We start from the raw sequence: 15,539 nt of genomic DNA, 5'->3' as shown, positions 1-15,539 counted from the left end.
CCCCCCGGCGGTCACACAGGGCTCAGCTCGCTGTTACTGAACGCTCTTTATGGTTATCTCCACCCGTTACTGCATAAAGACCGCATCTCTCTTTAAACATAATAAAGCTATCAAATGTCTTTATCGCCTTCCCTTCTCCCGCCCAAATAAGGAAAAACAATGTGGTTTAGGCAGTACGTTCTCGGAAAAGGAGCACGTTTCTCGTTGGAACAGCAGCAGAACTGGCTGATGGATACTCATCGCTTGCTTACAGCTTCATGGGCACAAATCTTTAGGAAAACTCTTTTTTAAAGGCAAATGAGCAGCAAATCTGTGGACTTTTGCACCCTTGGTCATCTGCTGAAATGTTTAACAAACTACATTTTGCATGAACTTGTGTTAGCACCACACTGGAGCTCAAGGAAGATTTAAACACCCAGTTCTAGGTCTTCCAGTTCCTTAAGGAGAGCAGCTTCTTTCTGAATCTTCTCCACCTAGAGCAGAGAAGCATAAGATGTCATAGATGTTATTTATTACAAAATGAAGCTCGAATGATCTATACAGATCTACAGATCTCAACCGTACCTGATTCTTCTCCAGTTGTTTGCCAGCAGCTGCCTGCTCCTTCAATTGCTCAATTGCCTTTAGTTTCTAAAAAAAAAAAAAAAAAAAAAAAAAATACAAAAAGCCACTCTAACACAAAAATATTGGTGACGCAAGAATACAAAAAAACACCTAGAGGTTGCTGCACTTGCAATCACCTGATGCATCTGGAGACAGGTGTCTGTGGAAGGCACAATCCCTTAAGCATCTCCAGATGCTCTGCCCTGAACCTCCCACCCATAACAAACATCTCTTTCAAGAACAGAACCTAGAGAACAGCAGTACTTCATCTCTGAAACAAACACCAGGCATTGTCTCACTGAAGGGCTAGATCCAAGTTTGAAAATTACTCCATCACCATCCCTCTTCACCACACATTTTCCTCAGAAAGCCTGGAATGTTAATCCAGAGACTATGAGCCGGCAGGAGGCATTCAAGAGAAATGGGAAAGATTATCTAGCCAGAACTTAACAATTTCTATTCTGGAATCATTTAATGCAAGAAATGTCAGTAAACTTTGCACTCACAGGGCACACCACAAGCACTGCTCCCCTGCCAGATGCAGGTCCCAACAACCACAGAATGCACAGAGCTCCTGTCTGAGCACCAGCACCTGCCAGTGCAGCCCTGACCCTCAGCTGGCTGCACCTCCACAGCATTCCTGCCTGGAGCCTGAGGGTTAGTTTTAAAAACTCCTCCCTGTATGCCACCTCTGATGGAACCTTCAGGAACCCGGGCACATGAGGCCTCCAGTGCTGCACAGGGTGGGAGGGCAAAGGGAGGTGGGTACAAATTGGTACATGTACCGCCTGAACTCAGGTCACCTTACACTCGCACTAGGTCTGACACACCAGCCCTTGCAGAAATACTGACTGATAGAAAAATCATCTCTTCACACCTTTTTCAAATTCTTTATCTTCTTGTCCACTTCAGGATCTCCCGTGGTCATGGCAGGCACAGTGTTCTGCAGGGCACTCTGTGGGGGCTTGACCTGGGCAGGGCCTTGCTGTGCATCAGCTTTGGCTTCCTGTAGACACATAAACATAATCTAGGAAATACCTTAGATTACAAAGAAAATGAAAAATGTCTTTAATCATTTTAAGAGGCTCCATTTCATATTCCTTCTTTCCCCAGTTTGCTGGTGTATTCCAAAATCTGGGCATGACTTGCTCTGAAGTACTGTACTGTATTATTTATTGATCTGCTTTCCATGGACAAAGGCTTATCTGGAACAGCTCACAAGCTGTTTCTTGTTTAATTTCTACTTCCTCAAGATCCCAACCACACAGAGCACAGGGAAACATCAGTTTAAAGGTGATATGACAAACATATACACAAACACTTTACAAAGCAGACTGGGTCATCATCTTTGAAGCAAAAGAAAGGGCTCAAAATCAGTGCTAGAAATTTTTTAAAATAATATTTAAAGAAATTGTTGCTTCAGAGGTTTTTAGAAATTGGAAAGCTAATACCAAAAGCTGACTTTTGTCTACCTAGTCAAAGAATAGTACGTCCAGAAGTGACAGACAGGCTGTCTCTGGTCTGCCCTAAAAACAACACCTCAGCCTTGACCTGCTGGGAACACAAAAGCACCCAGCCTGTTCTTACCTCCTATCTAAAACCAAAGCACATTCTGCAGAATGTCACAAGTCAGAATCACTTTGTCTCCACACTGATTTGAGCTAACACGAACAGTGACTCAGCAAAGCTGTTCCTTTTTAATCACCCTTTTGTACCTGCTTTACTCTGGTTAAACCCTGCTGCCCTTCCCACATGCCACATGCGTGAGGGGCTCTCAGTGCACTGCTCTGAGACTGACCCCTGCCCTCTGAGGAAACTAATTGCCTAATTACCATTATCCTTGTAAGAACGACTTTTGCAGTACCTGTTTAGCAGCTTTCTTTGCTTCATGTTTCCTCTGATTTTTGAGAGCTGTTTTAGACAGTGGCTTATCGCCGCCTCCCAGATGGGGTTTCATGTTCTGGGGTGGCTCATCCTCATGCTGCAGGATATAAAAAATGGTTCAAACCCCATACTCCATGTTGGCACAGAAACCCCAAGATCTACCTTAGGCAACATCATATGCAAAGATGAACCAGAAAGAAAAAAAGAAACATGAAAGAAAGGAAGGGTGAAAAGGGTTTCAAACTCATCCACTGGAGTTGGCATGGGACTACCCTGTGTGCCCCAATGATTTCATAGATTTCCAATAAAAAAAACAAAACCATTATGTTTTCTATCTCAGGAAAGAAATAAAATCCAAGAGGAATAATCTAGCACAAAATGACCGAAGCCTGGCATTTTGCTGCCGTTGACAGCTTTGTAACTCAAAATCCTGATGACCAGAGAGGAAGGCTGAGTGCTAGGAAAGGAGATGGGGGGTTCATGGGGGGCAGTAGGGGATGAAAAGGGGGGCTGTTTGGTGTTTAAGAGAACTCTTGACTGTGGCACTGTATTGCTGTAATGCATGTGATGAGATTTTTTGCCCATATAAGTAAGCAGGATTATTTTACTGACTGTATCTTTTCCCTACTCCCTGTGCTCACGGATGGTTTGTGAAAGGAGCCCCCAGCATGGCTAACAGACTGCTAGCAGGCTGAGTCTCCTGCACAAGCACCAGGCTCAAAATCACAGCTGTCCAGGACTCAAACATTAAGGGGGCAGCTGTTATACAGAATTAGCTGCTACTTAACCTACTTTGAAAACCTGCAGAAAGAAACTAATTATACAAGCAGGTCACTGTAGTGAGATGTGTTTAAGCTGCAGCTGACTTACTAATGATCCAATCTCTAATAAGTATATTTACTTTAAAAAAACCTCAAAAAACAACAAGAAGGAATGGCTGTTGGGAGGCCAGCCAAGCTCCAGGCTGGCTGGGTTCAGGACTGGCAAGTCAAGCCACCCAGATCAGAGGTTTCTGTCCTAACCAGAGCACTCAGTTTCACCACAAGTCACACATGGAGTTTAGTGTTTCCATGCAGAGAGCATTACAAAAGTTTGCAAATGCTTTGTGAAAGGGCAGTATTTTGTGCCAAAGACACGAGGGCTTTCTAGTGAACATTCTTGCAAATGGCGAGCCACGTGCCAGAGAAGGTCACCAAAACCCCTCCAAACCCCCACAGTGCTGTCAACCTGATTCTGTCTCACATTCCTCCCAAAAAACACACACAGAGGTGAGGCCAAGCTCCAAACAGACACGAGACAACAGGTCAGTCCCCACAGGACACCGCTACTCACGAGCTTGGAGCTGGTGACGGGTTTGTTCCTCAGGGCAGGAGGTCTGTACGCCTGCGCCGGCCGGGGCTCAGCGCGGGGCAGCTCACTGGGAACCGCCTGGTACCTGACGGCTCTCTCTGGGAACACCCCGTCCAGGAAGGGCTGCCAGAACACCTGCCACATCTCCTCGTCGCAGGGCACCTCGTACGAGTGCAGCACGGAGCCCGTGTAGTGCCACACCTTGTAGCCGTTGCCGACGCGCAGCCGGGGAGCGCACGTGGCCGTCACGATGTGCTCCCCGTCAGGACACCAAGCGAAGTACGTGGAGTCCGACGCCACTGGCTTGGAGATGAGTTTGTAGTTCTTAACGTCCCACACTTCCATCTGTCCCCGCAGGTTTCCAAACCCTGCCAGCACCAGGATGTGTCCGTGCGGGCTATAGTAGGCAGCATTGCGAGGCCCGGTGCCAAAATCAAACACGGGGTCGCACTTCAGGTTAAAAACTGTGGCTTTGGCAGGCATGAAACCGTACACAGCACAGAACTCGACAGAATTGGGGCTCCAGGCAACATCGTAAATAGGGCCATTTTTTGCTAAAGGAAAAGGAAAAACATGCAGCTGTTGGGAGACAGCATTTTTTCAGAGCAAGCCAAAAGAAAACCCATAGCAATTCTTCATGCTTTGCTAAAATGTTGCATTTTAATTTTTGACATTGAAAAGTAATTCTGCTAACAACAGAGGGAAATACAACCTTCTATTTTCTGATAACTTTAGTTACAGTTTGCAACAATAACTCCAGTCATTCCAAATTACCTCTATAGGGCCAGCACCAACACTTTAACAGTAAGCATAGCTTGACATGCAAAAAAAAAAATCCCTTTTTTTTTTCTTTCCTTTCCTCAAGTATGACCTCAGGACCTTCTCAAATTGTCCCACTGGAAACCTGTGAAAACAGGAGTTTTATACCAGCTGGATAATAGCTTCTCTTCTTTTAATCTAAGAAATATTGTGTAGTTCAGCTTTGTAGAGGTGAGTAATAGTGACCTCAGTTATCTTTGGACTATGCCCACGCACAACATTTTATAAGTCAGATTTTAATGTGAACAAGCACACAAACATGGCTTTACACATAATGATCAGAACTTGGTATTGTTAGAAGCTATTCTGGGGGCTGGACCGCTAGGAGACACTGAAGAATGATGAATTAGTGATGAAAACTCAGGTGAAATATCCAGAGGTAGATACAAACCAAAGGCCATTATAACTTTTCATCATCTGGGTATATTTACCCATAGTTCAGATAAATGCCAAGTGGACAACTGAATCCCTAAATCTAGAGTTGATCCAAAACATTCAAACTGAGCTAAATGGTTCATGCCTGTTGTCACTCTGAAGTCTCATTATCTTTAGAAATGAGGCTGTCTAATCACACTGTGTGCTCCCCTTCAAAACCTGTGACAGTGCAGCTCAGATACAGAGGCCACAGAAAATGACATTTGGTGACAGCAGCAACTGGGGAGATGAGGGCAGCTCCACACAGCCCTCAGAGCTCTGCCAGAGCCTGCAGCAGCACCACATCTTAGTCAAAAATGAAAAGCCCTCTGCAAATGCCAGTGTGGAAAAAAAGCTTCAAAACTGCACTTCAAAAAATATCCAACTCCACAGGGAACGAGGCACCTCTCACTCCAAGTGCCCACCACCTGCTTATTCCTTTTCCTTGAAAAGGAATAGCCAAACTAAATGAAAAGTAATGGCAAACTTCCTGTTAAATACAGATGCAGTAGAAATAAAGAACATTTCAATAAGTATGTAGTTAAACAAGTAAGTGTTCTCTAGCTGGGAAACTGCTCCCAAAGAGATTCTATACACTGAGTCATAAGCCCAATTCTCCTTCCCCAGTGGAGTCACCATCAAGGGGAAATGGAGAACATTACTCATCCCTAAGTTTTGCCGCAGAAGGCAAAATGGAAATGTTCCCAGTCAGCACTGTTATGGAAATTACACTCACAGTACCTCCAGCAAGGATAGTCCATGTCACCCCATCCCCAGTGTTCCCAAGCATTCCCAAAACACTGGCCTCTTCAACCTTCAACAGGCAGATGTTTGCACACAACAGCAAGAGCCTGAGAGAAGGAAAAAGACCTCCACAGGGGAAGTTAAGACATGGACTTGCAGTTCTAAATAGACACTGGAATTAAGCATATTCATCTGCTGCTTCTCAATACCTCATTTTTAGGTCTTAAAACATTTACAATTATACAATACAAAATAAAGAACCTCTATTTCCAACAGACTTTAAAAACTTGCTCTCACTCTGCCTTGGCTTATTGAGTAACAGTATCTTACATGTATGTAAGTGCAGGTAAGATTATTCTGTTTGGTCACACACATTCCTGCCTGCCTGTTACAGATTCTCAGATATCAACCTGGCTCCACTGTCCAGGTGTCTCCTCAGCAAACAAGCATAGTTCCCTCCCTGTGCACCTGAACACCTTCCCAAGCAAAGCAGCAGTACATACTAACTGGAAGTGTTTGCTCTCTACCACTGACATTAAGATAATAAGTCTACCAAAGATAAGAAAATTCAGCTACTGAAGAAAAACCCAAACCACCCCAGAAAAACGCAACATCTTCCTGCAGAGGTAAAACAAAACAAAACAAAACAAAGGTGAAGGATTTTTCTAAGGAGGCTTTTGTTTTAAGGATCAGTTCGTGACAGCAGCAGGACTGTGGGTACTCACGCAGCTGCACCACGGCGCTCTCCCCGCTGGCTGCCACGTAGTGCAGGGTCTGCTCGCCGTAGTAGGAGGCTCCGCTCTTGTCCACCTCGGTGCTGGCAACCACCAGCACTGCCGTGGCTGTGGACAGACACAGTTAGTGCAGCACAGCCCCTGACAACCACGGCAGCCACTGCCCAGACACTCCAGACAAAGCCACGTCAGCTCCACTGTGAGCTCCTACTGAGTGCTTGTGTAGCAGTGCTGCTATCAGTCTCTTCTGAATTGACCTTTTCCTAAATGCTAACACAAAAGGACTGAATACCTTCCTTTCTCAGATGGAAAATGTCAGATCAGTCTATTCATTCACAATTTGATCACAAACAAGTGAGCACAGCTGCATCCTCTGCAGCTATAAAAAAACCTATTAAACTACAGCAGAAACCAAACATCCTGATCAATCCTTGAATAAAATGTTTCCTCAACATCTTCTGTATGCACATCTGTTATCCAAAGCTGTGTCCCTGTGGGGCGTGCAGAGAGGGCACTGTCTCATCAGGGCAAGGCCCAACCTGCCCCTTCCCCAGACACAAGCATCCCAAAATGTCCTGAGCTATCAATCTTTCCTGTCTCTCAAAGTCCTCATGCATGGTTTCTATATGTGTGTAACACCTTCCTTGTATTCCAAACTGTGTAGGTTGAACTAAAACGATTTGTACAAAATCACTCTCAAACAGCTCTTTGCTAAAAAAACAGCAAAGCACATAGGCCTGTCAACTCATCCCAGGTATGATATGTATGCAAACAGATAATTCTACAGATTAAGATTATATCATGGCATGAACTGTTCTTATGCTTACAATCCAATTATATTATCAACACTGAATGCAAAATTACATAGGAATTTGTTGTTCAACAGCTGAATTTACCAGCATGTATAGAGTATTCTCAATTCCAACATACACAATGATGGAAGTCACAGAAAGTGCTGAGCACTCCAGGGTGTGCAGAAATGCACCCTAGCAAGGCACTAATGGGTGCCTTCAGGATTTATCAGCATATGCAAATTAAACACAAACCCCACACAGTAAACAAAGTCAGTCAATCCAAAATGAGCACAATATAGAAGTTCAGTACACAGCTGCTCTACCTTTTTTGTTCCATAGCATTGTCACCTTGTCAGCTTTGAAGAAGCTTTTGTTGGCGAGTGCTGACTGCGGGCCCCCGAAGTTGGGGTACTGGTAAAGCCTGACAAAGGATGGAGCACCTTTGCTGCCTGGCACATAAACAGCAACCTGAAACAGCCACGAGATGCCACTGCAGGTTAAAGCCTTGCTAGCATGGGGCATAGCTACTACCAGTACATTGGACTAAAATCACAGTGGGTTTCTTTTTTAAGAAAACCAAGAAAAAGATTAGAAGCTGGATCAGAAGTACCTTGGTTGGCTGTGCTCCTGGGGACAACACAAAATCACTGACCTTCTGCAAATGCAGCTTATTTGCAATGGTATCTGCCAAGAAAAAGGCCACAGATGTGTGATGTTAATGACAAACCACATTACTTGGATGTCCTAACCACACCCTTCCATGGGGCTGTATCCTGGATAACACAGACCAGTAGAGACAATCACCAAGAATCTCTTTTCCTAAGCAAACAACCATCATTTTCTCATTTCACATAATTTTACCTACAAACCCAACTTGAATCAAGCCTATGTCTGAAACCCAGCACTTAGTATTTGGAAGTCCAAAAAGCAAAGGATGTCTCTGAACCGGAGGTGAACACAGTTTGTGTTTGAAGCAGATATTATCTCTGCTGGATTCAGCCACATTCAGGTGCCATCACACAGAAGCAGGGGCTCTCTCCTTCTGCCTCCATGGGATAACTCTTCCCAACAGGTATGCTCTGAGCTCAGCATTGCCCCTTCCCACAGCAGCTGATGGGAACTGCATCACCCCACAGCTCCACTGCAGCCAGGAATGTGCACTGCCAGCAGTCCTGCTGAGGCTGACATTGTATGCTTCCCACAGCTTGGTTAACATCAGCTGGGCTAATTCTCAGGTAACTGAATATCTCAGATCCATAATTCTTATATCAACTACATATTTAAACCAAAACAAAGAATGCAAAACCACACACTGCTGTTCTACCCTCAGTTTTCTTTAATTCTTTTACATTTGTGTTCTAATTAACTTTTTATCTTTCTTCTTTTTTCTTCCCCTTTCCCTTTTCAACATCTATTGACTCCACATATTCTACTATCAACAGTAAATCTCCTCGGCAAAAATCTTCAGGCTTCACTATTTCATTTTTGCCATCAATTTTTAATGAGTCATTTTTAACAGTCTACTGACAGAATATGCACAACCCAAGGAAGTAATCACAGATCTCATTTTCTAATGACAATTTCCTGGATCTTATTAATGAGAAACAGTATAGAATCAGGCTTCTTTAACTGAGAATCAGATGCATTTCATATCATGTCTGTCAGTGAAAAGATAAATTAGAAAGTGAAAACACTTCATTAAAGCATAATGATTCTGAATTGCAAACTAAAATAGAGTGCAGGCTTTATTTAAAGTAAAAGGCAAGCAAAGGAAGAAACAAAGAAAAACCTGAAAACAAAAACCACCCCTCAAAAGAAGCAGCATTTATAGAAGGAATGAAATGTAGAGAAATACTCGCATACTGAAGTTGTTGTTTTCAAAGAAGTGCACTTCATTGTTCACATTCCTGGCACAAATGCTCTCATCATCTGCCCAGCAAGGACACCTGCACATTAAGGGAAAAGTCAGAAACACAAAATCATGCTCATCATTAACACTCCAGGATTGTTTTTCCCCTCTACTGTGAACACAGTAAGTTGAAACATTATACATTTAATGCGGATAAATGACATCTGCATAGCAAAAAAGATATAAGTGGACTTAATTATTGTCTGCCCAGCTTTCCTCTGTGGTGCAAAGTAAGAGTGAATTTACAATGAACTACACACAGACACTCACAAGCACAGACTCTAGCTTTCAGTTAGCAGCAGGCACTGCTCTGAAACAGCTCCATTTACCTGGATGAGATTTTTAAAACCACATTTCTTTGTAAACAATTAGCATCTGGAAGGCTTATTTACCAGTTCTGCATCTTTTTCTGTATAAAAGACTTAAGGCATTTTCCAGTTCTCAGATCATGGAGCTGCAGGTTGGGTACCCCTGCTGTGCCATCCTTAGCAGCTAAAAAAAAAAAAAAAAAAAAAAAAAAAAAAAAAAAAAAAAAAGGCAGTCTTTGAGGCTTAAATCTGCTTTACCCCAACATCCCACCTCATGGCTCTGCTAGTGCCCAAACATGCATAAACTCCTTGAAAGCATGCCACTTCTGCCCAAGGGACCAGAGCCATGAATGCTGGCTGCTGTACCTATTAACTTAGGCTATTTGCAGAAAGAATTCACATTCAGAGGCGTAGGGCTTCTACTCCCCACTGCCAGGCTACAACCACCAACACCTGCACAGCTTTTTAATCCAAACCAAAAACCACACTGACAGCAAACAACAGAGGCATGCTCTGCACTCCAGTGTTTTGCTCTCACAGGAATGAGGTGATTCTGTCCATTCCACCACAGTCACAGCTCTCTCTGCAAGCCATGCAAAATGGTTCTGCTGCTTTTCAAGTGTCTGTACTCTCCTCACCCTGGATAGCACAGCCTGCCTGCCTGCTGTCAGTGATTTACAGCAGACCCAGACCAGCTCACTAACAGTCCACAGCTTGTGCTGCCTTCTCTTTCCCTACAGCCTGTCCTGGTTCCCAGCCTCCCCACAGCCTGGCCCAAGGCCCAGCCTTGCCCAGTTCCTCCCTCCTATGGCAGCACTTATACAGTGTGGCTCAAACAGGACTGCAGCTCTCAGAATCAGGAACTCGACCCCCACCCAGGGAGGCAGAGGAAGGAATACAGCTCTGGACATGAAGAACACCCCAGTCATGGGCCCAGGACAGGATACAACTGCTCCAGGACAGGGTCCCTCACCTACCCAAGAACACAAGCTGCCTGCACAGCACACTGCACCATTCCCAGAGTTTAAAAACACCTGACTGACTGACATAGTAACCATGAGCACTGGCAGAGCCCATGTGAGGATGGCCAACACCAGCTGCTCTCAGACAATGGCATCCCTCCCTCCTCCATTGTGCTCCTGACTGCCCACAGAACTTTCTGCACTCTCTCTGTACTGCTCACTTAGCCAATAAACGTGCTACAAAGGTCAGCCAGGTCCTAACCCAGCCATGGGTTACGACATGCACAAACCCTGTGCCTCCCCAGCCGTACGATACTCACTTGCATAGGCCTGCCACATTGCCAGAACATTATTCTTTGGTGAGAATTCAAGGCAAACTGTCTTTGGGAGATCAAAGGAATGCAGTAACTCAGCTCTGGTGACATTAACAACATTGACTCTGGAACCAAAAGATGCAACTTCAATAAAACATGCTTGCAATAGCCAATTAATAAGGGACAGAATGGTTCAAGTATTTGACCCTTCTAGATCTGTCCCAAATTTGGCCAATGTAACAAAATTAGAAGAGCTTTCCTACCACCCCACCTTGTTTTGACTAAATTTTTCCAAGAGTACATTTTAAAATCAGACACCCAAGCATGACAGAAACCAAGAAAAATGACCACTGGTCAAAACATAGCACTCATTTTCGACTGCAACACATAAACAGGAGAGTGAACTCTGTAATGTACCTTTCTGTAAAAAAGGAACCTTGCAATACTCACAAGGTGTATAGACATCATTTTCTGTGGACTACATTAATAGATTAATCCCAGAGACCATGTACTGGGAGCCATAAAAAACTCAGCCAAACAAAGAAAGCATATCCAGACTGCATGGGAATGGTGCATTATAAATATGAGAAGAACAGCAAATACTTCATCTGATAGCCAAGAAACAAAGCCACTAACGCAACAATCAACTCCATTTAAGGTGTACATACAAACACTTTCATTAACAGCAACTGCCTTTACACAGACAAGACTAAATGAGGCATAATGAATTCCACTTATTTCATATAAGCTAAAAATTAAGATAATAAAATGCACCCACTTTTGTCCATTGCACCAGGCGAAGAGGGAGCCATCCTTGCTAAAAGCAACAGCTTTGCAATTTTTTCCAGAATCCCTAAAGAAATAAGAAATGCACATGAGTATCCAATAATGCCATAGTCAAGGTTTTCTCAACAAAAACGAACACAACAACTTTCCTGCTGTCTCCTGAGGAGCTCTGTGTCACAGTGCAGTCCCTGCTACCCCTGCTCAGGGACTGTCACCTGGCAGTGAGAGCTCAGGCAAGTGCAAAGCCCTCCAAACCATCAGTTTTCTGAACTCACTTATATCCACAGTTCCAGAGTCTACCTTTACCTTTCAGAAAGCAATTTCTTCTGTGCCAGTAATACAGTACCTTTGGAATGCTGTGCTCTCGGTGAAACTGGGGGGCCCATTCACCATGTACAGCCCTTCAGACCCTCTCACTGCAAGAGGAAACAAACAGATCATTTCAAATGCAGGAAATTCTCCTAAGCAGATTTTTTTTTCTAATTCGTGAACCCTGAGACATGCACACTCTTTCTCATACCAGCTATAAGGAAATTCCAAGGCATAACCGAGACACATCCCCGGAGCTGCCATCCCGCCCCTCCTCCAGCAACACCCTCTGCAGGGCAGTGCCCGGCCAGGAGGTAAGGGAGCCCCAGGACGGGAACCCATCCACAGCCTCTGCACAGCCTGCGCCCCAGTCTCACACTAAAACAGTTTTTCTCGTGCCTGAATACAGCTTCCCAAGGTTCATGTACGCCACGGTCCCGAGAGACCCTAAGGAACCTTTTAATAAACCTTAAAACTGAGCAACGAACTGCGCAGCCCTGCCCGGAATGTCCTCCAGCTCTGCTGTCACGCTCCTCATTAAGAACCAAATTTACAATAAACGGTAGCGAGCAGCCCAAAATCTACCCTGAACACCTGCAGCCCCCACAGACCCGAGCGAGGGGAGGCAGGCCGGTGTTTAAAGCTTACAAATACAGAAAAGGAAGATACACATCCCTTATGTTAGGGGCAGTTTCAACAGAGAGATACACTAAAGGAACTTGACTTTGGAAAAGACCTTCACGAAGCGCAGTGCAAAGCCCACAGACCGCAGCGGACACGTCACGGGCTCCGAGCCGCGGGGAGCCGCTGCCCTCGCACCGAGCCGAGCCCGCGAACGCTCCCCGGGTACCCCGCGGTAAATCACCCGCGGCTGAGGAGCCAATGCCCGGCACGGGGCCTCGAGAGCTCCCGCGGGGCGCGGGTCCAGCCGGCGCCGGGGAGGCTGCTCGGGAGAAGGGCCGTGGTGATCAGCGGCAGCTCAGAGGAGGGTCCGGCCACGCCCCGGACCGAGCGAGCACAGGGCCCGGCGAGCCCTGACCAGTGCCGGGAGCGACACCGTCAAGAATTCCACGACCGGGGCTGGACTCGGCCAGGCCGCGGCAGCGCACGCCGGGGAGGAGACGCGCGGCAGACGCCGGCGGACGCCAGAGGCGCACCGGGCCACCTCAGCCCGAATTCGCCCTCGCCCCCCCCCCCTTCCCCTCCCCCGCACACCGATCCCGGCGCCGGCCGGACCCGACGCACCTGCGAGCAGCGGCGTGGGCGGCGCCATCTTGGCGCGCGGGCGGAGCGCCGTTTCCGGTTCCGGGGCGGTGGCAGCGCAGCGGCCGCAGCGCGCGCCACGTTCCCAGGCGGGGCGGGGCCCGCGGCGCGTGCGCGGGTTGGCGCGCGCGGGCCCCGCCCCCTGCGCGCTCCCGGCGTGCGGAGCGCGCGGTGCTGACGCGGCAGCGGCGGCCGGGCCGGACCGGGCCGAGCGCGGACATGGTGGCCAAGCAGCGCATCCGCATGGCCAACGAAAAGCACAGCAAGAACATCACCCAGCGAGGGAACGTCGCCAAGACCTCGGTGCGCGGGGCCGGGCCGAGCCGGGCGGGCGCGGGCGGGGGTGGCGGGGCTGGGCCGCGCTGCGCTGACGGCGGTGCTGTGCTCACAGAGAACGGCCCCGGAGGAGAAGGCGTCGGTCGGGCCCTGGCTGTTGGCTCTGTTCATCTTCGTGGTCTGCGGATCAGGTGAGCGGCCGTGCGCGAGCGGCCGGGTCCGGTACCGGCCGGGTCCCGGTTCTGCCCCTCCGGGCTCCCCGAGCTCGCTGCCGGCGCTGCCGGCGAGCGCTCCCCTCTGCTCTCTTGCAGCCATCTTCCAGATCATCCAGAGCATCCGGATGGGAATGTGAGGGGCCGGGTTCGGGCCGTGCCCGCCGGCCCCGGGGCCGCGGCGGCTGCCGAGGAGCGGCGCGCGGCACCGGCCGTGTCGCATTCCAGGTCCCTTCACGAGTCATTCCGAGTTTTCTAGCCCGTGCCACAGTGCCTTGAACAGCACCACATGTATAAAGCAATAAAAGTCTGTTGTTGATCTACAATCGTGGACCTACTTATTCGCTGAAGATTCGGCCTGGTCTCTGTAATACGTGGAGCTGTACGCGACGTAGGTGCGTAGGAACCGACACCTGTTGTAAACACCGGTCCCAGAGCAGTGTCACCCTCGCTGTATAGCTGGAGATGGTTGGTTTGACGCTGGAAGCCAGGATTCCTGGAGAGGCTGGAGCCCGACTGTGCAGCATGTTCCCGAGGAGCCTCTGCGCGGCTCCAGAGCCCCGCTGTGCATCCCCCGTGTGCGCAGGCTGGGCCCACTGCAGCATGTGGCAGTGCCCGCGCTCTCCTCGCACCACGGCACCGCCTGTAGCTTTGTCCTAATCCACGCAAAATGCTTGTCTTTGTAGGGGTAGTGGGGTAGTGAGGACCTGGCACGGCCGGGCTGCAGCTGCTCCTGGCACGACCCAGTGCTGGAGTTCGGTGGACTGCAGGAGCACCGTGGCCACACCTGCGGCTCCCCGAGCCTCTCCCGGCCGTGCCTGTGCTGTAAATACTTCTTGGACAACTTTCAACAAGTGGTGATAGTTTTAAATTTGACAATGTTGTGTGGGAATATTGGGTGGGGGGGGGGCACGCTGCTCCCCTGCCCACCATTCTGCTTCTGTATGTGCAGCCCCTGCAGAGTGTGGTGTGTCTTGCAATATATATTTAATCCTATTTAAGGTAAAACCTGCCTTCAACTCGATTTCTTTTAACAACGGATCCAGTACATAACTCCTCCCCTACTGGTGATCACGGTTCCTTCTTCTGTACACAACTGTAACTTGAGATCACATGGAAAATGCTGCTATTGATCGTATTTCCCTGCTGATGGCCCTGGCTCCTGCTGGCTCTGCTGTCTGTGTGGTGACAAAGGTGGTGGGAATTGCTCTGCTGCTGCACACAGTCGCTAAAAGATTTCTCCAGGTTTGTAGTAGAAGACAAATTTTAGGTCTGGTTACACTAGAAATAATAGAAAGCTAAATGGGTTTAGGTTAATGAAATGCCTGTTAGCTGTGAGGGGGCAGATCTTTTGTATACCTTGTATTTCCATATGGAGCCATTGGGACTGGTGGGAGCCAGTACAGCCCAGCCTGGGGCCACCAGGGCACGGGGACCTTGTGCTGGGACACTCGTGTGCTGTGGCAGGGGAAGTCTGTATAATCGCTGATTTTAAATAAAGTTCTTTTCAAACACAAGTTGTGTTCACTCTGATGTGAGCAAAGCAGGGCTCTGCTGGGCATTGGGACTCAGCCATTCACACCAAGTACGGGTTCACTGGCTTTTCCCTGAGAGGAGCCGCCGTGCTGTGGGGCACCCCATGCTCAGCTGTCTGGGTGCTGGGCAGAGTGGGACTGGGGGCCTGAGCTGGGGGTGCCAAGGCTCTGGATACACCCAGCTGCTGCCCCCGGGAATGCCACAGGAGCCCCAGGGCTCTGGCCAGTTCCTGTTCTGGCTGCAGGAATCGTTGGCTGTGCCAGCACAGCAGCCGCTTGAGGGCTGTGGGAACATTCAGGGTGTTTCGGACAAGCTGGTTCTT

The 15,539-nt window shown here is 48.0% G+C and overlaps 2 protein-coding genes across 9 annotated transcripts; one reads left to right on the top strand and one right to left on the bottom strand.

Moving 5' to 3' along the window:
- Positions 1 to 16: 16 nt before the first annotated feature.
- On the bottom strand, positions 17 to 13,224 carry EIF2A (eukaryotic translation initiation factor 2A). Of its 8 annotated transcripts, XM_062499526.1 has the most exons (14): positions 13,176 to 13,204; positions 11,968 to 12,037; positions 11,614 to 11,688; positions 10,842 to 10,960; positions 9,644 to 9,743; positions 9,206 to 9,288; positions 7,953 to 8,026; positions 7,666 to 7,810; positions 6,540 to 6,656; positions 3,820 to 4,391; positions 2,468 to 2,584; positions 1,481 to 1,609; positions 565 to 630; positions 17 to 473 (listed from the first exon to the last, which is right to left on the bottom strand). In XM_062499526.1, exons 1-14 carry the CDS (start codon positions 13,201 to 13,203, stop codon positions 408 to 410), a joined length of 1,761 nt encoding a protein of 586 aa, XP_062355510.1. In that variant the 5' UTR covers position 13,204; the 3' UTR covers positions 17 to 407. The 8 variants fall into 8 exon arrangements, with proteins under 8 accessions (XP_062355510.1, XP_062355515.1, XP_062355509.1 ...); XM_062499531.1 differs by lacking the exon at positions 10,842 to 10,960 and having other exon boundaries at positions 13,176 to 13,224; XM_062499525.1 differs by having other exon boundaries at positions 17 to 630; positions 13,176 to 13,218.
- A 128-nt stretch (positions 13,225 to 13,352) lies between these two features.
- Positions 13,353 to 14,007, top strand: SERP1 (stress associated endoplasmic reticulum protein 1). The gene is made up of 3 exons (XM_062499058.1): positions 13,353 to 13,496; positions 13,585 to 13,660; positions 13,781 to 14,007. The coding sequence occupies exons 1-3, from the start codon at positions 13,413 to 13,415 to the stop codon at positions 13,819 to 13,821; spliced, it is 201 nt and encodes a 66-aa protein (XP_062355042.1). The 5' UTR covers positions 13,353 to 13,412; the 3' UTR covers positions 13,822 to 14,007.
- The last annotated feature ends 1,532 nt before the right edge of the window (positions 14,008 to 15,539 follow it).

The sequence above is a fragment of the Cinclus cinclus genome, chromosome 10 (genome assembly GCF_963662255.1).
Source record: "Cinclus cinclus chromosome 10, bCinCin1.1, whole genome shotgun sequence".
NCBI classification, from domain to species: domain Eukaryota; kingdom Metazoa; phylum Chordata; class Aves; order Passeriformes; family Cinclidae; genus Cinclus; species Cinclus cinclus.
Note: the sequence above shows the minus strand (reverse complement) of the source record. Positions and strands in the feature narration are given on the sequence as shown.

Coding starts and splice junctions, on each gene's coding strand:
- SERP1 (XM_062499058.1), top strand. CDS start 13,413: ATGGTGGCCAAGCAGCGCATCCGCATGGCCAACGAAAAGCACAGCAAG. Junction 13,497..13,584: donor GGAACGTCGCCAAGACCTCG/GTGCGCGGGGCC, acceptor CTGTGCTCACAG/AGAACGGCCCCGGAGGAGAA. Junction 13,661..13,780: donor CTTCGTGGTCTGCGGATCAG/GTGAGCGGCCGT, acceptor GCTCTCTTGCAG/CCATCTTCCAGATCATCCAG.
- EIF2A (XM_062499525.1), bottom strand. CDS start 13,203: ATGGCGCCGCCCACGCCGCTGCTCGCAG. Junction 12,038..13,175: donor GCCCACGCCGCTGCTCGCAG/GTGCGTCGGGTC, acceptor TTCCTCTTGCAG/TGAGAGGGTCTGAAGGGCTG. Junction 10,961..11,613: donor GCCTGGTGCAATGGACAAAA/GTGGGTGCATTT, acceptor TTTTGGTTCCAG/AGTCAATGTTGTTAATGTCA.